The sequence below is a fragment of the Colletotrichum navitas genome (genome assembly GCF_030913465.1).
Source record: "Colletotrichum navitas strain CBS 125086 chromosome Unknown LY79scaffold_60, whole genome shotgun sequence".
Classification (NCBI taxonomy): Eukaryota; Fungi; Ascomycota; class Sordariomycetes; order Glomerellales; family Glomerellaceae; genus Colletotrichum; species Colletotrichum navitas.
The window spans coordinates 90,059-116,501 of NW_026850606.1; the positions used below are offsets into that span (position 1 = coordinate 90,059).

The 26,443-nt window shown below is 50.3% G+C and overlaps 7 protein-coding genes across 7 annotated transcripts; 3 read left to right on the forward strand and 4 right to left on the reverse strand.

The window, feature by feature from the left end:
* Positions 1–2,170: 2,170 nt before the first annotated feature.
* Positions 2,171–3,090, reverse strand: LY79DRAFT_672150 (ubiquitin-conjugating enzyme; the record flags this gene model as incomplete). The annotated part of the gene is made up of 3 exons (XM_060564013.1): positions 2,171–2,864; positions 2,917–2,996; positions 3,061–3,090. The coding sequence occupies 3 exons, from the start codon at positions 3,088–3,090 to the stop codon at positions 2,171–2,173; spliced, it is 804 nt and encodes a 267-aa protein (XP_060411022.1).
* A 743-nt stretch (positions 3,091–3,833) lies between these two features.
* Positions 3,834–6,280, forward strand: LY79DRAFT_562909 (surface antigen). Its single transcript, XM_060558511.1, has 4 exons — positions 3,834–4,096; positions 4,176–4,295; positions 4,353–4,539; positions 4,596–6,280. Exons 1-4 carry the CDS (start codon positions 4,064–4,066, stop codon positions 5,828–5,830), a joined length of 1,575 nt encoding a protein of 524 aa, XP_060411023.1. The 5' UTR covers positions 3,834–4,063; the 3' UTR covers positions 5,831–6,280.
* Positions 6,281–6,545: 265 nt separating this feature from the next.
* On the forward strand, positions 6,546–8,084 carry LY79DRAFT_521668 (FAD binding domain-containing protein; the record flags this gene model as incomplete). Its single annotated transcript, XM_060555371.1, has 3 exons — positions 6,546–6,752; positions 6,812–7,089; positions 7,148–8,084. 3 exons carry the CDS (start codon positions 6,546–6,548, stop codon positions 8,082–8,084), a joined length of 1,422 nt encoding a protein of 473 aa, XP_060411024.1.
* A 1,505-nt stretch (positions 8,085–9,589) lies between these two features.
* On the reverse strand, positions 9,590–10,617 carry LY79DRAFT_521804 (gentisate 1,2-dioxygenase; the record flags this gene model as incomplete). The annotated part of the gene is made up of 3 exons (XM_060555383.1): positions 9,590–9,900; positions 9,964–10,398; positions 10,464–10,617. 3 exons carry the CDS (start codon positions 10,615–10,617, stop codon positions 9,590–9,592), a joined length of 900 nt encoding a protein of 299 aa, XP_060411025.1.
* A 460-nt stretch (positions 10,618–11,077) lies between these two features.
* LY79DRAFT_612865 (fungal-specific transcription factor domain-containing protein) lies at positions 11,078–14,095 on the forward strand. The gene is made up of 9 exons (XM_060561956.1): positions 11,078–11,353; positions 11,455–11,555; positions 11,608–11,876; positions 11,957–12,469; positions 12,586–12,778; positions 12,836–12,988; positions 13,046–13,521; positions 13,571–13,792; positions 13,854–14,095. Exons 1-9 carry the CDS (start codon positions 11,258–11,260, stop codon positions 14,075–14,077), a joined length of 2,247 nt encoding a protein of 748 aa, XP_060411026.1. The 5' UTR covers positions 11,078–11,257; the 3' UTR covers positions 14,078–14,095.
* A 1,511-nt stretch (positions 14,096–15,606) lies between these two features.
* LY79DRAFT_612869 (uncharacterized protein) lies at positions 15,607–17,357 on the reverse strand. Its single transcript, XM_060561957.1, has 5 exons — positions 17,154–17,357; positions 17,050–17,086; positions 16,919–16,986; positions 16,488–16,861; positions 15,607–16,425 (listed from the first exon to the last, which is right to left on the reverse strand). The coding sequence occupies exons 1-5, from the start codon at positions 17,322–17,324 to the stop codon at positions 15,780–15,782; spliced, it is 1,296 nt and encodes a 431-aa protein (XP_060411027.1). The 5' UTR covers positions 17,325–17,357; the 3' UTR covers positions 15,607–15,779.
* Positions 17,358–23,655: 6,298 nt separating this feature from the next.
* Positions 23,656–26,008, reverse strand: LY79DRAFT_592541 (FAD binding domain-containing protein; the record flags this gene model as incomplete). Its single annotated transcript, XM_060561434.1, has 6 exons — positions 23,656–23,690; positions 24,256–24,725; positions 24,784–24,948; positions 25,007–25,163; positions 25,222–25,576; positions 25,649–26,008. 6 exons carry the CDS (start codon positions 26,006–26,008, stop codon positions 23,656–23,658), a joined length of 1,542 nt encoding a protein of 513 aa, XP_060411028.1.
* Positions 26,009–26,443: the final 435 nt, after the last annotated feature.

A 26,443-nucleotide genomic window follows, 5' to 3' on the forward strand; every position in this document is an offset into this window, starting at 1 on the left:
GTACGTGCCGAACATCATGCTTAATACCAACATGCCTTATGGAGACTGGGGTTCTTTTGGGAGAATACCTAAAGGGGTGGAGGGATCTGAAGGAGGGGCATTTGTAGGTACCGGAATGCGACATGGGGTATGCGGCACGGAAACGGTTTGATCGGCGTGGTCTCGCACGCGCGCGCGCCAGAGAGACACATACCCTGCTTGCTTCCATTCATTCCAGATTGATTCTTTTCTTCTGCGCCTCCCGAGAGAGGGAGAGAGAGAGAGAGAGAGAGAGAGAGAGAGAGAGAGAGAGAGAGAGAGAGAGAGAGAGAGAGAGAGAGAGAGAGAGAGAGAGAGAGAGAGAGAGAGAGAGGAAGAGAGAGAGTGCCTGTGCCTGTGCCTGTGCCTCTTGGATGAAGCAGTTATGGCCGTTGAATCCAGGCAAAACAGCATCTCATCATGTCGGTGCCGCGATGCCGAACTTCGGACTGTAAATCGACCTCTGCCGTCTACTCTGAATAAGAGAATGAGCACCGATGACCGGACCGTGTCCCCCATTTCGCACAGAAAGAGACAGACAAAGAAAGAGATAGGGATAGAGATGGAGGGAGAGAGCTCTTGGGAGGTCATCTGCCATCATGGTCGCTTCCCGTCCCTCAGTGGCCGCCCGCGGTACTCGGCCGGGTGAGTCTTGTCCCCAGCAACGCCGTTTGCATCTTGGACTTCAGACCATCTCCTCCGTACTTGGGACGCAAACACCAAACAGCTGTACGTGTAAGTTGGCCAGCGGTTGCTATGTGGCTAAGGCTCTTCGTGACCCGACGCATAAAGGTGGCACCACCGTCCTGTCACAAAACGAACCCCCGGTCCACGGGCCCCGTCGCAGTACGGCCCCTCAGTGACACCCCTCGAGACGTTTTGCCCGAAGTTTCCTTTTTCTCTTCGCTTCCTCGTTCCATTCTTAAGAGACCCGGTGCACGGGCAATGATCCGACGATGTGCCGGACGCCGTGCTGCAAAGGAGAGCGCCACGCACGATGTATGGATGGTGATGGCAGGAATATTTGATATAGCAACGCCGAGTGATGTTCCAACACGCTGAGACGGTTACATTCCGAACAAATCGAAAACGAGGGCTGACGAAGCCGCCGTCGGCAAAGCCAATCAATGATGGGCATCTGCATAGACAGAGAACCTCGTCAGCTCTCACACCCCAACGCATCGTCGTCGTCGTCGTCATGACCCTCCGTGACCCGTCGGAACTTCCCAAATGTCAGTGTCCAACCACTGGTTTGTCTGGTCTCTCTTCAAACTGACCCATGACTTGTTGCCAGCGCCCGACGTTCCGGGTTGGAAATGCTGCAGCGGCAGGTCCTGCGTCCGTTTCTTTGCTTAGCCCACACCACCAACCGGTCGAAGCCATCTCCCCCTTCTCTCCATATTTTTGGCCTCCTCTCACTCTTCTCCACAGGGGCTGTTGGCCGTTGGCTAGGAGACCCGGTCCTGGAGCTCAGCCGTGATCTTCGCCGGTCGGTGTTCCCCCATGCATGTATCATCGGCCAAGTCTGATGTTTCTCACCCCCCTTTTCAGATGATGCCCGGCCATGATCAACCGGCTATTTGCTCATCTATCGTCGTGGGAGATCGTCGCCCACTTGCCGATATGGCGTTCCGGCTCGTTTCCTTGTGTGCTTGATCGTCACCGCCCCCCCAACCAAAGACAGACAACTGCAGTGCATTCTGGACTGATGTCAACTAACAAAAAAGTAAATATCCTGTGAGGTACGACGCAGGATCTGCAGAGATCGGATCCAGTGCTGATTCACCGCTGAACAAGCAAGCGGTGGTCCATCATGTTGGCAACGGTTGAAGGTAGATAGATACACAACCCAAGTATGAAATCGAGATCTTAGCACAATGTCGCTTCCAAGAGTCGACCTGTTTGCTGTCTCTAAAATACATTCGTCATGCGAGTTTTGCCAACCCAATCGGCCGTCTCAGTCCTCTAACATTACCACGACTCGTCTGTGCAACATCCTGACCCGTTGCCGGAAAGACTCTCCCTGGGGAAAAGGGGAAAAAAGAAAGAAAGAAAGAAAGAACGCCATGCTCAACCGTGTTATCCCATGCGAACAACATCATCTGCCTCTTGTGACGACCATTGCTGATCGGACCCCGACCGCCTCCACTCCTTAGTCTAGGTCGTTGGTACCCAACACTCTCGCGAGCAGGACATAGAAGAAGATGACACCGCCAGCGACAAGGAGCTTGTTCTGGTTCAGCCACCCTCGGCCGGCATCCCGCTGCTGCACGACGGCATCGACAACGGCCTGAGCTTGGTGGGCGCTGCCATTGCCGATGCCAAGCTGGGGTCCGCACGAGGCGGCTGCGGCGCCGCCAATCTTGTTCCCTGTAGCCATGTCGACCTTGTTTTCCTTCATCCACTCCCAGTTGGCTTTGTCGACCTCGGGCCACTCGGATCGGAACTTGGCGCCGCCGTCGCCGGCCTTGACGTTGCCCTTTTGCGCAGGGTTTGACTTGGCGTGGGAGCCGCCGCCGGTCGAGTTCCACCATCTCGTCCGCGCCGCCAGCATCTTGCGCTCAGCCTCGGTGCTCGAGACGGAGCCGGTGGTCATCTCTTCGCTCGTCATGAAGGAAAGGAGGCCTATCAGGATGGTCGAGACCTCCCAGGCGGGGTTGAAGGATTTCGGGTGGAAGTCGGAGATGGAGAGGCATAGTCGGGTCGATGGCTGAAAACGGCCGGACGGGGTGTGCATTCGGATGGCCGGGGGCGCGAAGGGGTAGTTGGGAGGGAAGACGAGTGTGCCCCAGTACTGTCCGTTATGATACGGCGTGTTCTCGGGACCGGTGATGATGTAATGCCATCTATTCCGAGTCAGTTTTGTAAAGATGCGATAGGGACATACGATGGACATACTCGAGGATGTTGGAGTCGGAAGGGTGGGCTTCGATGTATGGTGGAGGGTTCTCGGCGATGGTCTTGTATTCGCGCGTCAACTGCGAAAGAGGTCGGTCAGTCAGCACATGAAGCAGAAAGAGGAAAAGAGTGATTTTAGCATACCCTCTTCTGCGCGGCCTTGCTGGCTGCCATGATTATCAAAGTTGGAGGAGGGGTTTTGCCTCAGTCGTGCGATTCCCGGTTTGGGGAGGGGGGGGGGTGACGAACGACGTAATCGTCAAAGAGAGAACGAACGGGGCAGCTGATGGAATCGTGCGAGCGGCAGTAAACGAGTGTCAAAGGATTATGCAGTGCCCTGGTAGACGAATGTCTGTTCGTTCGGTTGTTGGGCTGGGGCGACTTAGTTCGAGTTGGCGTGATGGAAGGATGATGAAGTGCGACGGCAATAAACACACAAACACACACTCACACTCATACAACACACATACAAACACACGCAGAGGCAGCAGTGAGTGGGATGTGGAGGACAGGTTGGTTGGGAAATGCGGCGAGGCTGCTGTCGGCCAGTGCCCCATGCGCTCGCTGTCGAAGCCTAAAGGAAAGGTGCGTCAGAGAAGAGGGAAGAGAGGTACGTACCCCCGGACATCGGACATACTTGCCTACCCACCAACCTTAGGTACTAAGCATACCTACCTAAGTACCTACCTAGATAGGTGCCTTACTTAGTAAGGCATCGCCAGATGCCTACCTTTACTACCGTACGTAGGTAGGCATAGGAAGATGACTAGAGCGCTAAGCTAGAAATAGAAATGACTCCGCAGCATTATGTCACCAGTCCGTACCTCTATCAGCCACAGTGTCTCCACAGTGTCTCCACCTTCACAAGTTGGACTAGGGCATCGTTGTGGCTGGAGCTGCCCAGATTCTCTCCACTCTCCACTCCTCGGCCAGACCAGCCAGAGCCAGAGCTTTTGACTTTCAATCGCACCAGCCTCAGTTGGGGCCAGGTCCCCCATCAACCCGCCCCAGTTCGTTCCCTTGTTGCGCGTTCCGTGCTGCATCTCGAAATCAACCGAAGCCTGTCGGTTTGTTTGTGCCATTTTTTCTTGCCAATTCGCGCCCCTCCAGTTCTCCTTCGCACTGCTCACACAAAGGCTTGCTTGCAATGGCCTCGCAACCGAGCTTGAGCGGGAACTCCGTGAGTCCATTATCCATCCCGTAAATTGCTTCTGTTGATGCTCTCGGCAGCTAACCAAGAATATTCCTCCTGTCCCCAGGCCTCCAACCCGATCGGCAAGCTTCAAACTGGACCGGATGCGCTGCGAAAGGAGGCCGAGTCCTCGGCCGAGTTCGAGAAGCTGCAGGAAGAGGCCAAGATCAGGAGGCTACAAGCACTGGCAAGCTCCGAACCTCCTTCCCGCAACCTCGGCGCTTCCGCTAACAACCATTATTAGCTAGCGGAGCAAAATTCCCAGCCCACGACCATCAACCGTCTCCAGGTTCACGGCGCTGCCAACACCAGACGAGGCTTCCTCGACCCCATCTTCCAGCCGCTTTTGGCTGAGGACGTCAACGCCAACTCCACTCTCGGCCAAGTAGCCGCTCGTCTGGGCGAGGCCAGGGGAAAGCTTGAAAGGCTGGGTATGGGCGACTCTGGGTTCCGAGATCCAACACAGAGCTCGGGCTGACCTGAACAGGCATCTTTCACCCCGATCCCAAGGTTCATCTGAACGGCTCGAACCAGACCGACCCCTCGTCCACCCCGACCGATGTCGACGTCGACGTCGTCGTCAAGGAGCTTCCCCGCTACAAGTTCAACGCTGGAACCGATGTTGGAAACAGCGAGGGTTCCGCATACACCTCTCTGCTCTGGCGCAACATTTTTGGCGGTGCCGAGCAGCTCACTGTCAACGCCAGCGCCGGCACAAGAACCCGTTCCGCCTACAGCGCCACGCTCAGCGCGCCAGTCAAGAGCAACCCCGATACGAGAATTGCCCTCGAGGGATTGGCCTCGGCGACCGACAAGTCATGGGCAGCTCACGAGGAGGTCCTGAAGGGCGGCAACCTGCGCTTCTCTTGGCTGTCGGGTCCCAAAGACATGCACTCCCTCGAGTACTCGGGCATCTGGCGTCAGGTCACCGGCCTGCGTGACGGCGCCAGCCCCACAGTCCGCGCCGATGCGGGCGATTCCGTCAAGAGCTCCATCAAGCACACATACCAGCGCGATGAGAGAGACAACCCGCAACTGCCGCAAAGCGGCTATGTTCTGAAGTCCGTCTTCGAGCTGGCCGGCTTTGGCCCTCTGGGCGGTGATGTCGCCTTTTCCAAGAACGAGGTGGAAGTTGGTGGCGCCGTGCCCATCCCCATTCCCGGCGTCGACGGACCCTCCGGCATCTCTATCGGCGGAGGTTTCCGATTCGGCATGCTGTACCCTCTCCCTCTTGGATTCTCCTCAGGGGGAAAGGCCCAGCCCAGCCGCATCAACGACAGATTCCAGCTTGGCGGACCCACCGATGTCCGCGGCTTTCAGTACGGTGGTCTCGGGCCTCACGACGGACCGGATTCCGTCGGCGGAGACGTTTTCGCGGCTGGCAGCGTGAACATGCTCTTCCCTCTGCCCTACAAGGGCCCCGACTCTGCCCTCCGCTTCCAAGTCTTTGCCAACGGTGGCAGACTCGTCGCAATGAAGAGCAAGAGCAAGGGTGACGACGAGTCGCCCAAGGGCCTCGATACCGGGAGCGTCGCCAACAGCGCGTGGAGAGCGCTGAACGATCTCGCCACCGGTCTGCCGTCGACTGCCGCCGGTGTTGGTCTTGTTTACGCCCACCCTGTCGCCCGTTTCGAGCTCAACTTTAGTCTTCCGTTGGTGCTGAGACGCGGCGAGCAGGGCACCAAGGGATTCCAGGTTGGTGTCGGCATCAACTTCCTGTAGACACCCAGTCCCTCTCATTCCCTGTAATATCTACTGTGTTAGCCCACAGCACAGCCTCCAAAAAGCCAATCATGTACAACCAGACTATTATAGATGTTCCCATTCCAGAGTTTAATTGCATCGAAACCATGCCGTGTCGTCAGCATCGCAGAGGTCCGCTTTTGCTCACCAGCCCATCCGCAAAGTTGATCATATCTTTGCTGGCGCCTCTCACCCATCTGCTGCTGACTCAAGTTTGGTTCGCCAAGCCAGCGCGGCCGTGTTGTCATTCCCGGCGACTGATTGTCAGCCTATCAGGGAATCCTGGGAAAGCATCAGAGCATCCCTGCAGTGGTCTCCAGTACGACATCACTTCCCCGATAGGAAGTCGTACCACGCCACGGGCTACTTGAGCGTTTTTACACGATGTGACATGGTTCCCCTCACCCCGCCTTCTGTGCAAGCTCCCATAACATACCGACTAGTGCTGACTACATAGTAACTCCCATGTTGACGACTATGTCGAAGGCGGTAAACTGTCTGTTCGTTCCTTATCACGCACATTCCGTGACTGGCGCGAGCTTGGCTCGGTACCAAGCCTCTGGGTTTCCGTTGCAGCTGGTAAAGTGTAGCATCGATGCAACCATCGCAACAGTACAAATAGTTCCATGCCGCCCATTGGCATAGCCAACGGCTCAGTATCTTCTCATCACCGTTGGTTCTCCTCCAAATTAAAATGAAGCTGTTCTTGTCCCTACAGTTGCTGGTCGTGGCAGTCTCTGCCCTCACTGCAAGGGCGCCCAACGTCGCCAATGAAATCAAAGCCCGCGTCTCACCATCGTCCTCGGTGGCGGTTGACCTTCGGGCAAGATGGAGTGCCTTCAATGCGCCGGTCCCGGCCATCGTGGTTAATGTGGCTACAGAGAAGGACGTTGCCGCTGTGGTAAGCCGCTTTCCCGAGACTAGAACTCACCGAACCCCGTTGCTGACTTCCAACTAAAGGTTAAGTACTGCAGGGATCGCAGCATCCCGTTCGTGGCCCAGAACGGCGGGAACGGCTGGGGGAAGACCTTCAACCTTGGCACCAACGGTGTCCTCATCAACCTGGCTGGCTTAAACACTGTGACCTTTAGCAATAGCAAGACAGAGGCAACCATTGGCGGCGGCGTGATCATCGGCGATGTGGTCAAAGCAGCGAATGCTGCCGGAGTCCTGGTCCCCACCGGCAACTGCAACTGCGTGGGCGCCCTTGGCGCCATCCTCGGCGGTGGTTACGGTGCGTCAGACTCGGCGTCTTGCGCCTACACCGACACTATAGACTAAAGCGCTTCTAGGTAGTCTCATGGGCGAAGTGGGCTTCGGAGTCGACAACGTGCTCTCGATGCGCGTCGTCGTCGCAGACGGACAGATCCTCACTGTCTCGCCAACGTCCTTCCCAGACCTGTTCTGGGCTTTCCGTGGTGCCGGTCCCAACTTTGGCATTGTTATATCCGCCACGGTCAGAGCCTTGCCCTCGTCGACCCAAGAGCGTACCTCATGGCTCATGAACCTGGTCTTCTCGCCAGAACAGCTCACGCAGGTCGCACAAGCGATCCAGGACCTGCCCCTGAAGCCCGAACAGTTCGTCTTCCTCATCCTCACGAACACGGGCCCGCCAACCAACGCGCCCGCCGTTGTCGTCACGGGATTTCTTAGGAAGGGCACAGAGGAGGCCGGCCGCGCCGCCTTCGCGCCGCTGTACGCCCTCGGCCCGATTGCCAACAGCAGCAGCGTGGCCGGGTACGAGGCCTGGAACAACGGCAACGATCCCTTTTGCGCGCGCGGCGACAGGAAGCCGGGGTTCAGCACGACCATCAACCACATGCAGCCCGAGAAGTGGCCGGAGATCTGGGACATGTACACCAAGTTCCAGGCAAAGGCGCCGAACTCGGCCATTCTCATCGAGCGCTACAATCTGACAAAGGCCCAGGCCGCCCCCAAGGATTCGGCGGCCCTGCAGGAGGCGCTGAGGACGGACGCCTTCGCGCAGGCGATTGTGCTTCCGTGGTACCCGGACGCTGCGCTGGACGCGGAGGCGCTGGATTTCGGGCGCAAGGTGCGAGATATTTGGAGTTACACCGAGACGGCGACGACGAACCCCACGTACGTCAACTTCGCCCACGGCGACGAGACGGCCGAGGCGATCTACGGGTCGAGTCTGTCGAGGTTGCGGCAGTTAAAGAAGAGGTGGGATCCTTTGGGCTTGTTCAATCAGTGGTTCAAGGTCGGGGCATAGTCGTGTATCATGTTAACAAGAACTCGGTCTCCAAAACAGACCATATCACTGAGATTCCAGAGACGGAATGCATTCACGGTAAAAAGACGGCGTCAACTGAATTATCCCGTTCGATCATATTCAACAGAACTCATTATCGTTTTCTGTGACAGTGCCCCTTCTTCCAACCTCTAAACCATACGTTACAAGCCCTCAAACGATAACAAAGACGCTAGTACAAATTATTCTTCACGTAAGCCTCAAGTCACATCTGGGTTAGAGATACCTCAAACAATTGCAGATTCCCAATATCTAGCCAGGGTGATTGTAGGTAAGTCCCTGCTCCGCGCTGTCATTGTGACATAGAATGACTCCTATTTCGGCCTTCGGCAGCTTGACGTTCGTAGAGTACCTTGGTTCGGGCCGAAGACCCGCCATATCGCGTAGGCCTCCCAGGTCACGAATGGCTTCAATGGGAGTGCTGGCGGATCAAATCAGATCCTCTAGCCTTGGGTGGTCGAGAGTCACCTCAAGAGGGAAAGAGACGCTGAAAGGCAACTCAAAGGCGAGTGAGATCTAGTAGAGCAATGGAGGAGTAGGAGCCTGATAGCTGTTGTTCCCTCCTCCCCGATTTCGACCGCAACAGCCTCAGGCTGGAAAGACTAGATTGCGGAGCAGTCCCCCCGAACGGAGAGCAGATTTGAACGGAGGGACTTTGTAAGGGAGTAAGCGGAGATATTCCCTTAATAAATGTATGCGTGGTGCAATTTGGCACGAAGTGCCAGCATTGATTGATCTTTTGAGTATTTGCCCGAACGGTCTACGGACGAGCTTATCACACTACCTAAGTTCCCTGACAGACCCGGTCCTGGAAAGTGTGTACGGCGCGTTGTAACTATCGATGCTCAAGGCTGGGTCTGTAGGAAACGCGGCGAGAACCTTGATCAGCTGGCAGGCGTCGATGGTGTCCATTGGAGGTTTGCATCCTTTCTGCAGCACCCTGACGACCATCTTGTATTCTGCCCGAGTCATGGTAAGAGACACATTGTCCTTTCCCTAGGTTCCCGTTGTTGAAAGACGTCATTGATTATCCTGGGCAATGGGGGCGTGTTGACCGATGTGGTAATATAGCCAACGATGCCGATCTTAACGCAGTGGAAAGAGATGTCAGTGACCGCGACATCTGGAGCGCGGGATCCGCTGATAGATCTTGAACGAGGAATTCTACGCAATCACGGTGATATACGTCAGCCACGACCCAGGACCGTCCAGGGGCTCCGCATCCCGAGACCATTTAACGTATTCGGTCCGGCCACGCTTCCGCTCCCGCTAGCTCCTGTGTCTTCTCAAGGTAAGCAGTCATCCGAGAGAGTCCCAGCAATACTCAACCATAGCACAAGTCAAAACGTAACAAAAATTGGAATGAGAAACGTCGGCCTTTTCGATAAAACATCGTATCTCACCCAAGGTAGCACTTTTGAAGGGCAGAAAACTCTCTTCATTTACTGTGACAATCATGCTGATAGCTAAGCTGACACAAGGCTCTCCAAGTCCAGGTCGGCTGTGCGATAGAATCCCAAGCTCTTGAGCATGGGTATGTCGTCAAACCGATACAAGTATGCCGCAGCCTCGAGCCCCTCGTCCGCAGTGTGCTGGAAAGGATACCATGAGGGAATACAAAACGTGTCGCCTTTGTTCCAAACAAGTGTCTTTTCTCCGATTTGAGTCTGACCGGAGCCCTCAATGACATGATATATAGATGATGCAGTCTCCTGAACTTGAGGTGACTGTATGCCAGGGTTCAAGCGTGTTGCGCAGCCCCCTAGAACCTTGCTGACTATATAGGCGAACGAGAATTAGCCAACGTAGTAGTAGATTTGGCGCCATTTAGGGTACTGACCTTCTGAGCCGTCTGCGCGCAGATATCTCTTTGTAGCATAATGACCTTTCTCGGAATCTAATGCTGCTTTCATTCTGCTCCAAGGGAAGACAATGGGTGACTGGGACGTATCGACATCCTCTGCGGGATACCGCGGAGATGAGTACTGTTCCACGAAATGGACGGGAAAGTGAGTGAAGTTGGGCAAATCTAAGCCGTCGAGCCAGATCATTGGGCCGGATCCATCCTTTCCATGGTCATGCCAATTCCAGCTTGGTGTCAAGATGACATCTCCACGGGTCATCTGGATGCGCTTGCCATGAACTGCAGTGAAGCCGCCATTACCTTCAACGATGAAGCGCATTGCAAAGGCAGTATGACGGTGAGCTTTGGCCGTCTCGTTAGGCATAACCAGCTGCAGCCCAGCGTACAGGGTATCTGTGGTATAAGGCGCGTCTGATGTTTCTGGTTAGACGATCATTTTTTTATTTTAAATCTCGGCTTTGGTGGTCATAACGCACCCCTTGATGGATTCACAAACATCAAAACCCTACGCTCGGCTTGTTGCTCCGATACAAGGCGGCCCGCCTCTAAGAGTGTAGGCTTAATATCCGAGTACTTCCAGACATGGGGCGTGCATCGCGGATTGGGCAGAGGCGGGTTAAATCTGCTCATTTCCAGCCAAAGCGGCTTTGTGTGGCTAGCCTTAGCCGCCTGCAACAACTGAGAAGTCTCATCGCTGACTGCTTTGTTTTTGTTGGAGGTTTTAGTAATGGTTGTGGAGGGCATAGCTGCGAATTGTGTTCAGTGATGAAAATGCGCTGACAGGTCAAGGTTGGAGTGACAAATATCCGTATCTGAAGGATGTTGCCGGTTTTTTTTTTTTTTTTTTTTTTTTTGTAGAATATTATCCAATCCAGCGTTGTGAAGGTCAGTTTATGGGCTTGACGAAGATGCGCACAGATCCTGATGCTGATTAGATTCTGGTGGCGTTCCAGATTTAGATTTGGATATAGAGCCAACCAAGAGCTCCAACAATAAGCCGTCAAAATAACAACAAAGCCCAGACGTTTCGGGGAGTTAAGGCTTTTACGGATACAGTATAGCCAAACACTATGGTCAGGGATAGACCAATACGCCGATCAACTGAGAACGGAATAACAGCCCATTCATCAGTTCTGCCAAATCTCCTAACCCCCCGCTTTCTCCTTTTCACTCAACCCCGGGGACTTGATTGTATTTCTCTCTAAATCCCCGCCATTACCACTCTTCGTTTTATCGTACGACGATCTAGATCCAGGCCAAAAGGCTTTCGATGGAGCACAGTCCCCCCGGGCCATCAAACGCGATAACTCGGAAGCGGAAGCGCATCCCGATCGCTTGTAGTTCATGTCGTGTTCGGAAGTCAAGGGTGAGTACCAGGCTGCAGGATCCCTGCTTGTTCTCTCCGAGTCAGCCAGCTTGCCGTATCTGGGTGATATCGGGAGGCTGATTCGACTGGCATGGAAACAGTGTGATGGTGCCCGGCCACAATGCTCCACTTGTGTCGAACAAGGGTTAGATTGCGTCTACGCGGCCAACTCGGGCGCAAGTAACGCGCTGGTCCCGAAACAGTATGTTGTATGTATTGTAATCGACTTGGTGCGTGTCTGACTAGGTGGTTAGATATCTCGAGCAAGTTGAACACCGTCTGGCAGATGTTGAAGAGGAAATAAGTCGACTAAAACGGCTCATCCCAAACTCACTTTCCGACGAAAAGCAACATGCCACCCTGTCACACAGAAACTCGTGCCGCGCCGATGACTATTCAGAAAGCGTCCAGGGGGGGGAGTCTTTGAACGCCGAAAATGGAAGCATCACTGGCATAACTCCTGACGCAACTGACGGTGTTGGCACAATCGAGTTCACCACTGATGAGAGCTGGGCATATTTTGGTATGGCCGCAATACACTCTCGGTTTCCGGGTTTCAGCTGCCAGGTCCTTCCACAAGTACTGACTGGTTGATGTTTCTAGGACCCTCTTCCAATATTGCCTTTACGAGGATCATCCGCCGCACACTGGACCACTTGCTCCGCCAGACACAACCAGCACAAGAAGGAGTGACTTCCTCTACACCATTGCAAAATGCCAAACAGCATATACTCGCTGTGTCAAGGTCGCAGTCGCCGATTGACGATTCGTTCGATCCGAGAAAACTGGAAAGACCTTCAGAAGCCTCTCGCCTGCCACCCGAAGATGAGGTTATCCGTCTTGTCCGCCAATACTTTGGCGATACAGGAATTCTCTTTCCCTACATCCATGAAGAGAGTTTCTGGAAGGCATTCGCGCACTGTCGATCTATCGGGATGCGCAATGCAAGGCACTCATGGCTTGCTTTGTTGAACATGATTATTGCCCTGGCCAACAGCACTACGAGCTCGGCCAATCTTGGGTTGGGAGATAGACAAGCTATCTCAGAGGTCCACTACCGGAGGGCCAAGTCTCTTTCTATGACTGAAATGATGACGGGATCTAATCTTGAGTCAGGTATTATTTCATTACGTATCTCCCTGTGCTTTTGAGAAGAAATGATAATGGTTTTGCATCATGCATACGGTGCAGGGCAGACATTGAAAACAAGCCATGGTCTAATACTTTCACAGTACAGACTATGCTCCTGATGTCAAAATACCTACAAGGCAGCCAGAGATCTGTTCAGACATGGGCTATTCATGGGCTTGCCGTTAAAGCTGCGATGGAGTTGGGATTCCATTCAGAACTAGCCCTCCAAAGATTTGAGCCGCTCGAACGAGAGACGAGAATACGAACGTGGTATGGATGTATCCTACTAGACAGGTTTGTTGACTTGAATTATCTATTCTTGCACACCTCTCTTCTCTGACACGATCGCAGAACACTTAGCATGACGTTCGGCCGCCCCCCCATCATCCCGCAGCATGTCATCCGTATTCCTCTACCAAAGCATTTTATCTCGTATCCTCAAGTACCTGGCATCTCTAAATGGTCCCGCGAAGAAGATAGCACGCTGTTTTGGAACGCCTCCATGTCCGTCATTAGTCCAGCCATCTTTTCTCATACCCATGCTAATGGATAATTCGTCAGTACTCTTTATGGGGTTACCGCTGCCGTTATTGACGACCTTTACGAGAGCAACGTTGGATCGACTTCAGCAGTTTCCGTAACCCGTACTGTATCTTCTGTAATTCATATCGGACAGAAGCTGGGCGATTGGCAAGCTTCCCTGCCTTTGTCAATGCAAATGGTAGAGCCGAGGGAGGTGGCCAACCCTGGTGCAAAACCGATGCTACTGAAGCTTCGAGTCATATTGACACTGAGGCATCACAACCTTCAGATCCTGTTACATCGGCCTATCCTGGACCGCTGTTTACAGGCATTGGATGGAGGTACCAAGTCCCCACAGAAAGCAGCAACCCTAGAGCAAGCCTGGCATCTAAGCAAAACTGTGTGCCTTCGATCTGCAGAAGCAACTATCCGTTTGGTGGAGGCGTGTAAGTTGGCAAACGATGCACAGCCGACTTTTTCTTTCCTTGGAGCTTGGTGGTTTACCTTATATTTTAGTAAGTCTGACCCAACTTTCAGCATGATTGTAACTAACTGGTTTGGTAGCCTTCAATGCCTCCCTGACGATTGTTGCACTGAAGCTCATAGAAGATAGCTATGCTTCCACTCCTTATAACCACGCCTATGCGGGAACATTAGCAAGGCTGGAAGAAACCCTGAAGAGCGCTGTCAGTTGTATCGCGCGCATAGACACCAAGAACCCAATGGTCGAAAAGTGCGCGAAGTTTACCGCGACCCTGATATTCACGGTACAAAGCCTGCACATGGGTAGGTCTAGTCACAGTTGACCAAACATTAGTATACACTGATGGATAATCAAAATGTCCAGGCCGTGATGACGCCAACTTAGTGTCATCAAGTTCAACAATCATCACTGACGAGAATGGGGTAAATCAAAACACGCAGATACCGAACAATGGCGGGTTGGACGAAGCATTTTCCGACTTGATCAACTACCTTCCGCAAAATTTGAACGACTTATCCACCGCCAGCGCGCCGTTTGCTATGTCAGAGTTGATGAATGATTCTCCCACTGGCGATCTGTTTTGGTAGGCTTCGAACGATTTGGTGTACATGCAATGCACAGCTACTAGATGGCTTGCAAAGCGTTCTACTTGATGCGGGTACATGCGAAAGGAACCGGGTCGTAAATTATCTCGGATGGCATCGATTTCAACTGAGGAGAGTTTTATTCCGAAACTATTCATCCATGTTCCACTTGCCACTATATTGCATGGGCTGTTGGTTGGGGGGGGGGGGGCATTGTTTGATTGCCCGGCTTTTTCTTGAAGTCGTCCAGTAGCGTTCTAGAGCACTTACACTCGGAGTACGCAACGCTCTATGTCATGTGTTGAAGTGCGTATAATACAAGGTAGAGGACGGTGGTCCAGACCAGGTGCACGGCACTTAGACGCGGCATTGATACGCCGGACACATTTCGTCCCATAATTCTGCTGATTAATATTGCTCAGCTTGCTACATTTCATTCTGATACCAGGTCGTTCAATGGGCCCTAGCAGTTGTAGCCGGGATCCGTTCTCTCCTCTTAATAGTTCTCTCCAAGGTAATCTTCAACATATGCACCCTGTCGTTGGGTTTACCTTGTTCTGATTCGTGACATTGGCTACCGCCCGCCTGCAACGACTTTTGGCGTCTGCTTCATGGCCATCGGCCCTGGTTTTCTGTAAAGTCCACTGATCAATACCTGCAGCCCACAATGGCTTAGTTAATAGGAGATTATCTGCGGTCTCGGCGCGGGATGTGCAACTCAAGCACCCCAAATCGTAGCGCAGATGGGTTTACAAAAACACACGTTCTAGTAGGCATCTCTCTGATACATTTCTGCACATCCATGACAAGTCCCGTGTTTCCCTTCGTTGCTTAGGACACCGTCAATAATCATATCTTAGGCCGTCTATCATCCCTTCTTGTAGACAACATCGTTATGCCACTGACCCGTCTTCCTGACTTCATCAAATGAACCGTCTTTCTCACCCAGCCTGCGACCAGGAGCAAACGACTCTTGCGTTTTGCTACCAGCAACAGTTTTCGAAATGTGTACGCACTTGCTTCACCAAGGTGTTATAAAACACGATACATGCTAAAGCATGCTGCTACAGGCGAGTGAGATAGTACGAACCCGACATTCTACCCACGACGTGTAAACAATGTACTTGACAGAAATCACAATATGCACATGCCATTTCCTGTGCGTTGCAACCATGAGCACAGTTCAGTAGGCGACAGGTTATACCGTGATGTTAAAACGCAGTCACAGCTGGCACACGGGTCAGGTGCCGGAAGGGGGGCAACGGGGGCACGTCAGCGGGACGGTTTTCGCAAGCAAATTATGGAACGAGGGAGGGTAGATTGGAACAATCGTTACAATTGACCCCTTACTACGCTTCTGTTGACACCTTTACTCCGTAAGACCCCAGCCTCTGACCACACGCCACGCGAAATACGTATCATGTATGGCCCTACCCGGCATGGTATGGGAACACCGGCTGCCCTATGCGAAAATCATATTAAACTTTGCTCCGTAGGAGATTTCCTCGTATGGAACCAAGCCAAATCATGCGACCCTCCATTCAATCAGTTCGCCAGTTTCAGACAAATATAGCATCCTGCTATGTCGATGCTCAAGGTCTCGGGCATGCACATCTCCACATTTGAGATGGCACCCCAATATATGCGAGGTTAAAAACTGGATATAAGCTAAATAATACGTGACATAATTATCAGACGTTTTGCGTCAAACAAAGCCGGTGTTCTCTACCTTTGGCGACGATACTTGTACAATATCATGAGTGATTTCGATAGAGTCCTTCAGCTGGACGCCCTGGGGGACCCTTAGCTTTGCTTCGATGTGCGTCTGTACCGCCGCGCCATCGCCGGACATGTATCCGCCACCCCTAACGGACTCCTGCCGCGAAATTGGCGGTGACTTCTTTTCTGCCCTGTTCCTTGACCTGTCGAGAGGCGAGGGGACTTGGATAGGAAGCGCCTCTTTTCTGTTCCAGTCCTCTTGGCTTTTGCTGGAACCTCCTAGGCCGTATAGTTCGGTCTTGCTATCCGAGGATTGTGTGCGGCGGCTGACACTGAAGTTGACCTGACGGTTTCGGCTTACTGATGTGCCCATCTCCACGTCGCGCTGCTGCTGTGCGCGTCCTCCTTTCCTGGAACTAATCCCGTACGAAAGATAACCTGAGGACTTGGTCGCGCGGGAGGCCAGGGCAGGGACCAAGCGAGAGACAAGGGGGCGGCAGGCAGGGAGGCAGGCGCAGGTCAGGCCGCTGACGAGCTCGCTGATGGACCAGGCTGACGATTCGACGTTCTCCCATGTGGGGTCCTCCTCGATGCGAAGGAAACGAATGCGAATGACCGAGATGGCGCATGTGCTTTTGAAAACCGCGTTAGTGTATGTGGGGGTGAGGAATGGGGAGGTATTTTGTCGACGTACAAGAAACCAAGGCAGAAAATGCCGACAAGGACATACTTCTGTCCGGGGCGCAGCTTCAACTTGAAGAGGGCCGGCAGCGGCAGAATCAAAACCATAAGATCGGTAATGATGTTGCCACCCGCGTTGACGTACCAGAAAGGGTAGTTAGGAATACAGTACCCCGGGATGGACTGATCCCAGAATTTGGGAATAGGAGTGCAGGTGAAGATCGCGCAGAAAATCTGTGACACGGACCACATTCCGCTGATGATCATCGCGCCTATGAAGACCTTTTTCATCTTTTGCACGGCCAGCACGCGGTAGTATTGGAGAAGAAAGGTCATCTTGATGCCACCCAGAGCAGCGTTATAGAGGACTATCGATGTGTAGAAGGTCTGTAAGTCTGTAAGTGAGACGCTTCGTATGAATGGGTTCATTCGACATTGACTGACCTTCATGTACTCCATGAGCTCGTTGGTCGAAAGAAAGTAAATGTGGCGGCCGAGGCCATTTCTTACATCTTTGAGGATCAATGTCAGTTATCGGCGCATTAAGTTGAGGGACGAAGGGAGGTTTGACTCACTCCACACGGCGGCGAAACTAGAACCGAATACCAAGAACTAGAAGACAAAGTCACATAAGCTTGGTGGCCTTTGGTTAATGGACGACCGACTGGTGCAAACTCACAAAGGTAACGATGGCAGCCAAGTCGTCGTTTCCGACTTGTTTCAATATGCAGAACCTGGTGTACGTCCGCAGCCCAACGGCGAGAAAGAGGATCGACAGGAGGACGCTGTTGACGGCGATGGCGACCGATGCTCGTGAGTCGCTTTCGTGGACTCCGGGGGGCGCTTCCATTGTTGCGAGGAGGGCGTTCGACGGTCGCCGGGCAAAGCTGCCGGGCTCAAAGAGAATTATACGGGCAAACTCTGTTCGCGACGGCTTGCGTGCAGCGATGCAGTTTTGCCCTTCGGTGGACTGGGTTCAAGTCGTTGCTCGTATATTGGTGCCAGACAACGATCAAAATCCCCCACATGTTCCAATCTTCGAGGGCCCCCCTCTTCTATCTATAACGAACAAAAAGGCTCATGTAAGGTAGAGTTCTGGATTCAAGCCCAAAATGGTCCGAGAAAAAGCCCGGCATCAGGGATCCTGTGAGACGGTTACATAGTAGGCTGATGAAGATGGGCGGCCCCACGCTGGACACTACATGACAGACCAGCAGTTCTTACGACCTTCGATCTCGGATTGTTCGTGTCTCACAAGAATACTATGTACACGTGGAGACTCCAAGTGGATATTGATGCCTCTGTATCCGTAGTCAGGGATATATGGAGTACAGCATACCGTAGTTGGTTCCCTCTAGGTAGGCAAACATAGTAGTTTGCGGGTATTGTGCATGCATGAATGGCATTGCGCACTCGGGGTACGATTCATTACCAGCATATGCACCTCGGCAGCTCGGCAACCCATGGGCTGACTAGTGACAGGAGGATGTGCATGTAGGATGCCCCTTCACCAATCTTCAAACAGGAGAGGTATTGACGACCCGCCTAATTGCAAGTCTCCAAAAGCAAGCTAGTGGAATCTAATCATACTTTGTGTCGTGAGCGTTCAGCTACGACGTAGATAGCGTTTTGTGTGTGTGTTGGGGGGGGGGGGGGGGGTGTTAGTAGGCCAGTTGACATACTCTGGGCCAAAGAATCGAATTCGGTAATAGCATCCGCAAGGAGGGGGCGGGAACGGAAACACACTAGCAATCCTCCAGGTTCGTATTGCCACGTTATAAGGCTCAGGACAACCGGGCTAGTGGAATCGCAGTCCATGAATCCATGTTCAGCCGTCAGGGGAACGAACTGATCCGGCACTGCATGCTGGAAGCGTCGGCAAGACCCAGATCTGGCAGAGTCAGTGGCTGTGTACCCCTGGCGATTGGTGATTGGCAACGAGAAGATCTGGGCCTAAGGGTGCCACTCGGTCAAGAGATGGTCACAGTTTTTGCCTACCTAACCATCCTGACTCCTTTGGGTTGAGGAGTGGCTCGCACACTAGCAATTGAGCGACAGAGCTTGACAGAGTAAGTGACAGTCTACAGACCGCATTGATCCCTAATGGTTCAGAGCAAGATGCCGTTCCTGAGAGTCGGTGGCCATGGCAGGAGTTCATGGGAATTTAAGCCTTGAGCGGTAAAGAAGGGGGAAAGAGTAAACTGCTGTGGGGGACCCCAGGTTCACAGTGCGATGGCTTCAATGTCGCGCATGTCTTCCGAGATTCATCCGATCGTGTTCGCGGTTCCCAGTCATCATGCTTGTCAGGCTCGCAAGAATCAAGACGAGCGAATGAGTCGAGAGCCAAGTGGTGTAGCTTGAGGGTGAGAAGCGCCTTCAAGGTAGGTGTGGGAAGAAGGGTGGAGATGACAGGGAAGAAGGTTCGTCGCTCATCTGGTCCAGCACCAGTTGCCGTGATTGTATGAAACCGAGACATTTAACGGCTGGCTTCGCTGAAGAAATGGACCGATTACCGCGGGGAGGGTCACAGCGCTTGCGAACCATGGTTCAACATAGTAATGTTGCGGGCCTTGCGGCAGTCTCTCCCATCCAACTGGCCCGCTGACGCGACACACTGCCATCAACGGGTACCATAAGCAGAGCACTGACAGGGGGCAAAGTGCTTCTGGAGCTTGCCGTGCGGTATGGATAAGGACCAAGACGTTGCAAGCTATGCTAGTCATACGTACAGCAGTAGTACGCGGTACGAGCATGTCCAACAAGAGGGACGGAGTTCGGATGGTCTAATATGCGAAAGTGTGCGTGCCATTCGCCGTCCCAAGGAGTTGGAAATAGAACACACCAAGAGGGGGCGGGGTTTCCCGGCCGAAGCAAGCAAGCAAATCAATCAACGGCGGAGTCAATGGGCGAATGGACAACTGAGCGGCTGATGATGGTAAGTCAGAGATAATAAGTTGGAAATATTATATCAGAGGTGACATGTCAGAAGCTCCTCGAGCGTGTGAGGATATCATTGATGGTTGAGCGGACGGACGCACTGCAATTGGAACATACATAGCAAGCAGCACTGCTAGGTAGTGATGAGGAACTGGCGGGTCAACAGCGTCAAGCCTGTCATCCTATGGAACATGGTGAATGCATGTAGAGCAGCCTTGTTGACAACCCCGGGTGCCTTTTGGCAATCTAGCTTGATCCCGATCCGTATACTCCGTAGATAACAAGAAGGGCGTTGCCCCGCCCTCTCGCATGAACCACTATCCGTACCGTATCCGTACAGTATATGGTCCATCCAATGGAGAGCGCATATTGTCCATCGCACGAACAGCCCAAAACCCCCCTGCCCTGGCATCACGTCTTGCCCTACCAGACTTCACTACACTCTGAGCATGTCCAAACCCGTCAAGGGCAGTAACAAAACACTGAATTGGCCAGGCTCGAGCGACAAGCATCATTCCCGTTGTGGGCTTGGTGAGAGCACGGTGCCAGGGATCGGCATTACGTTCGCCAAAGGTAGACACTGTTAGCACACAGACACATACAGGTACACCGGGAACAGATTCTTCGCGTGTAATCCAGCTGGGAGACACCAGACCGACAAATTTGTGCCGGATACATGCTTATCCGGGCTCTCCGGAGCGCAGGACGCGGAGACGATGGTCCGAATGTGGCCCTGCTGGGGGCTCGCGGGACAGGTAAAGGGCAACCATTAATCATGACAGTCATGAAGCGTGGAAAAAGATGGATTTCATGGCGCTGGGCCTGTCAACTCTGATATCACCTCCATCGGAACCATGGCAATTGCGTGCGATTCAGGGATTGTATCTCGCGCGACGGGTTCCCTGAGCAGCCCGAACAGGTCATATGAGCATTGCGAACTGTGGGAGTCTGTGAGCGGCAATCCTTGCAGCGTTGCTGAACGTGCAGCCGGTCAATGTGGGACGCCTCATCAGCTGTTGATCCGACTGGGCAGCCCTGCAGAAGAGCGGCATGAATCGATCGACTGAGTCAGCTTAGAAACTCCAGGCAGCTTTCCAGTTTCGGTATTTCCGTCCCTACCGTACTTTTTGGCAACCTAATATGTACGCCGTTTCACTTGATTCTTTGTTGCCTTTACGTTGTAGCGATCTCATGCTAGCAGACCGACCCGGTGACCCTTTGTAGCAGAATGCATGAATGAATCAACTCCACATAGAATGGGCGGCTCATGCTCTCAGCCCCAGCCCACTCGCTCAGTTCGATTCGCAAGAGCCCTGCAATGGGCGAGCAGTTGAAAAGTTCTAGAGCCTGAAGAGAGTTTGGCGACTGCCCAAACTACCTCTCGGGAGAGCAGTTCTCTTGACTCATGTCGCATACATTGTTGTACCCGACCTGCTTAGCGGCTCTCGCCACGCAGACTATTCGGCCGAATGCCAGGGACTTTGAACGGTCAAGTAGCTGCACTGTGCGTTCTTGTGCTGGCAATAGAAGTGCGAGGTAGCTCACTGTTTCTGTGGCCACTACCAGACTCATCGTCCTGGACACTTTTGCAGTAGAAAGGTAATTTTTTTTTGCCGTTCTCCAACTCCCGGTCGTGCCCAAAACCGGATGTAAAGGATTGGGAGAGGGGGGCAGTACACCGCCAAACATTTTAAAACTTAGAGAGTAGCAGTATAGGCGGTGCACCCTAGATGCAAGGTTTCCAGCCTTTCTCCTAGTACTTGTGACTGTAAGAGATCAGATGTGCCTATTCACTCTTTTAGGCAGCCAATTGCACAAAAAAAAAAAAAACCTAAAGCATCTGCAACAAGAACACCAACAACAGGCACTGCAACGTCGTTCTGCTCAATGTAGGTGTAGTAGATTAACAGGATTCCATGAGCGATGGGACCAAGGCATTGGCCTTATACAGCTTATCCCTTGGAGTGCGTGTAAATCCACACTCCATACTAGTATGCTCAATGCATATAGGTAATAGATGTATATAGCAACTGTTAGTAGATCAGACAGAGCACCAGCTTCTAATTAGCTTTACCCCTCATTCTAATGTTTGAAGCACATGTACCAGACCCACTCAAAGGAGATAAGGCAACTTTAAGTTGTGTCAGTCCCTAGTTTGATATTGTGAACCCGATAGTCGCACGGGACATGTTCCAACATCGCGCCATACCAAGACAAGTTAGACACCCTATCGTTTTAGGTCTTCAGCGTAGCTGCTCTACACAATAAGGCCAACTCCAGGTACAGATAGGTCGGTTTACAGAATAGGTACGTCGTGTGTGTGCACCTGTACCTGATGAGAAGATAGCAAGTATCACCGCCCCAGGGTCACTTACTTTAACTGAATGATCACACAATACAGCTGATCGGGAGAGGAATCCGACAAGACGATCCTCAATGTCTTGAGTCTGGCGGTGATTCCCTCTACACCCGGTTTGCTCGGCGTTGCTTGTCCTAAATGAACAAGATCCACACTAGCAAGACGTGCCTAACTTCTATACTAAATACTGCCAGCTCCCCCAATTATACGCTATTTCCCTCAGATAGCAAGAAATAACATTAGTTATGTTTTTAAAAAGAGAATATCCCTATTAAATATAGTAAATTATTATAAGGAGTATAGTATTTAGACTTAGGAAAATCAACTACTTCTCTTTATAAATGAAAAGACGATGCGGTTCATTACACTCTGATTTGAGGTGAAAATAATCAATATAACTCAACTACCCTACTTCCAGCTACCCCCCACATCCGGCCCATCATCACCACCACCATCACCACCACTATCACCACTTATTTCACCACCTCTGCCGCCCACCTATATGCAACTTCTGGCCTCACTGGGTAATTCAGATGCGCTAGATTCATCCAGACTATCTATATCGCTAATATCTAGGGTTTACGCCCACTAGATATTATATATAGTAGTAAAGGTACTATTAGGTAATAGGGGGACCTTTTTTCTTTTATATTACTATAGATTATTTAATTTACCTTTTAGTTAATAGACCTTTTACTCTAGAAATATATTTCTAAATACTTACTTATTATACCTCTTTTATATTTTTCTAGATAAATAATAAATAGTATAAGTATTTAACTTATCTTTTATTAACTAGTTTAACTAGTATAGTTAATACTATAATTTAGTAAACTAATAAAGGGTTAACTATAAGATAATAAATATAGCTTTATTTTACTATTAGCTACTAGGCTAACTAGTCTAGCTAGTTTATTAGTCCTTAATAACTATAAGGTTAAATAAAGGCTACTATATATATATTAGCTATAGTCTAGTTAACCTTTAGTTACTTTTAATATTTTAGACTATTATAACTATATCTTTAGCCTTTATATAATAAGCTAAAAATACTTTTTTATTAGTAATAATTAAATTATTAACTTAGTTATTTAAATATTTAACCTTCTTTTAATAAGTATACTTTAATATACTAAAGACTAATATATCTAGTAGCTAAAGAATAATAAAAGAGTATAGTAGTAAATATAGTAGATATATATTATTCTAGAAGTATTCTTATATAAAGTTTATTAATATATAGCTATAATATTTATCTAGAACTAGTAGTCTAGCTACCTTTAGCTTACTAAGTATAGTACCTAAGATAAAGACCTTCTTTAGCTACTTAAGGGTAGTTTTCTTAGTTATTTAGCTATTATCTATATATATAAAGTACTATCCTTTATATTTAGATAAGTTAAATAAGAACTACTAGGCCTAGACTAATTTACCTTTATATATAACTAGTAGGTATAAGGACTTTTTATTAATAGCTATATACTTAATAATAAAGATCTATACCTAGGATCCTAGCTACTTTTTTTAGATATACTATAATACTATAAAGCCTAGCACTAGCCTATTAGATTCTTTGCCTTTTATAATACTAGTCTTATCTATATTCTATTAGTTAAATAAATAAATTCCTTAGATAATAAAGATATTAGTTAAAAGCTAAAAAAACCTTTAGATAACTTTAAAAGAATAAGCCTTTTATTACTAGGTATTAATTACTTTAGATTAATAAGTCTTAATTAATAGGTTTTACTATAAGAATTACTATATTTATTTTTTACTTAAAGGTTAATAAGTATTATAAGTATTACCTAGTATATACTTTACTAGGCCCTTTAGTTATTAATAAGTAGGTCTATTACCTAGAGTATACTAGGTTTATATTTATCTAGCTAAATAATCCTCTTAGGCTTAAGATAATTACTATATATAGTTATAAGTAGTATTTTTATTTTATTACCTATAGAATTAGTATTAAAGTGTTTAGTATAGTATAGCCTATTTCTAAGTAGTATAGTAAATAAAGTAACTATCTATTATATTATTAAAGGCTTATTAAAGCTTATCTTTAGTATATTACTTTATTATAGGTTAAAGAAGGTATCCTAAAAAAATTATATTATTTAGATATAAATAGATAATGTTATAATAGTTTAAAAAAGGTAGTGGTGTTAATAAAGGAGGGGATTTTTAGATGTCTAAAGGTGGGGGATGTCTGGTTGCAGGGTAGTTGAGTTATTCCTTTGAGTGAATTAACAGCAAGCAACGCCATTCCTATGCTCAACGCCAACGGCTTTTGGTGCCTTTGGGCATTTCAACGTTATGCCTATCCAGTATCAAGGTTGGTTTGTTGAATTAATCTCATCAAATCTGGAACAAAAATGGAGTAGAGAGTTGCATATCTCATTTTGGTTCTGTTTTATCTACGACATGAGCTCATTATGCCAGTTTGGGTCTGGTCGGACTCCGCCGACCGCGTCAGTCTCACGCTCCCATTGTTCCAATATTGTTTCCTCTGCGTCATAAGCATAAGCCCATGCTTGTGTCAGTGGGTCGGACCACTGGTTCGGGCTGGAAGCGAACTTGCGACCTTGTACTTCGGGTTCCATCGCGGCATCTCTGGCTCGCTGCTCAGGTCCATCCTTGAAGTGCAACAGCAAAGCGTTGACCATGCTTGCCTCTTGCATCATGGAGGTCCTGGTCTTGCGTTCCTTTTGGAAAATTTCAAGTGCAAGCCGCAGCTGCTCACGGCTTGAGACATTGTGAAGAGCCACTGCCAGAGCAGCGCCATCCTCGACTGCCATGGCTGCACCCTGTGACATGTAAGGTAACATGGCATGAGCTGCATCACCGAGAATCACTAAACGGCCAGAGTCTGCCACCCAGTTCTCTAGAAAAGCTCCCGCAACCAAGGGCCACTTGACTGTGGTGTCGATCAAGTCGATGATTTTAGTAAGTCTGTTACAAGCTACTCAGTATAGCGATGGTCAAAGAGAAAAATATGGGGAGCGCTCACTGTGAATCCCATCCCTGGAACTCAGCTCTCATCTCCCTAAGTATCTCTGCTTGGGTCTTTTCCTGCCAAGTTGAAGGATCTCTGTGGTCTCTATGTGAAAGCACCATGTTGAAAGATTGGCCAGCGGCAATGGTGTAAGTCATTACATGGCGATCTTCACCAACCCTACATTGAATGTCAGATGACCATGCAAACCTGGGCAACTGTATGAGGATATATTTACCACATATGGACACCCGGCTTAGCAATAATCCAGTTGATCTCGGGTATCTTTCTTATCTTGCCAACGTCTAAAGTTGCCCGATAAACGGCAAATCCTGTGTAGGTCGGGCTAGCTACCATATTGGAAGGGAGCAGGCTCCTCGCTGAAGATTTAAGCCCTGTTTTTGAGCTATTGAATATTGTTAACAAATAGATTACAGGGACAGTTTTACTTACCATCAGCAGCGACAATTAAGTCTGCGGTGAACTTTTGGCCGTTGGTCAGGGTAGCGCAAGGTATCTCTGGGTCATATTTGGAAACCTTACTGTTGAGATGGATGGTAACTCCCAAATCCACTGCACGCTGGTAGAGAGCCGAGTGAAGGTGAGCACGGTGGGCGACATAATAGGGCGCACCGCAAAGCTCGACAAACGACTCCGAGAGGTCAGTAAAGCCGATTTTCTTGCCATTTTCCCAGCGATGGAGGGAGATACCATCCGGCCGAACAGCCTGTTCCGACATGATGTCCATGACACCCCATCTTTGAAGCAGTTTGCTCGAGTTGGGAGGAATCTGGATACCAGCTCCAACCTAATAGTGTTTGTTAGTTGTCTCGAAAATAGAACAGGCATGGATATATCGCTCAATGTAAGGAACATCTACCTCGGTCAACTGGGGAGCCTGTTCCAGCACTGTTACCTTGTGGCCATTTCTCGCCAGCGCAACGGCTGTCGAGAGGCCGCCAAGGCCAGCTCCAACGATCAATATGTTAGGGATAATCTTCGCTCCCCAAGGCACTCTCGATGTTTCGTTTTTGTGTGCATTTAAAATCTGAAGAAACTTGAGACTATTGGAAGGATAGGATGTCGTTAAAAGCCGTTGGTGGTTGGAGAGTCCGTTCTGCTTCACATTCTGCTGCACACTGGCCTCTACCACTGATTCAGCGGCACTTTCATCGGACCTGTGAGGCTTGAGCATCGGGCCCTGCAATGCAGGCTCGCATGCCTGCGGGACAACCTGCATATCGCAATCGAATGTTTGATCTGGAGAGAAAGTGAAGTCCGTGATGAATATCCAGTAGGGTAACCTACCAACCTTGTTACATTAATCGAGCCTATTCCAATACGGAATCAGGCTGAATCCGAACGCTGCATTCCGTGTGTATCTTGTCTTAATAAGTGTCGTTCGTTGGTCCAGGCTGTTACGAAGTTTCCTTTTCTCCCCGGTCCCCTATGTCCGTCGCTCTTCCCCGCATTATCACCCCGTGCCATATAAGTTTAACAACTCGGAAAACGTCGAGGATGATCCGTGCTGACCAATCTGCTGGTTTGATTCTTTGTGCGGTCTTTATATGATGCATTCGAGAACCCGGGGAGTTGCGCTTATCTCCGTGGCTTTACCAACATAAGTGGCTATCATCACGGCAAGTAGCTGCTGAAGCCATGTCAGGTACCATAA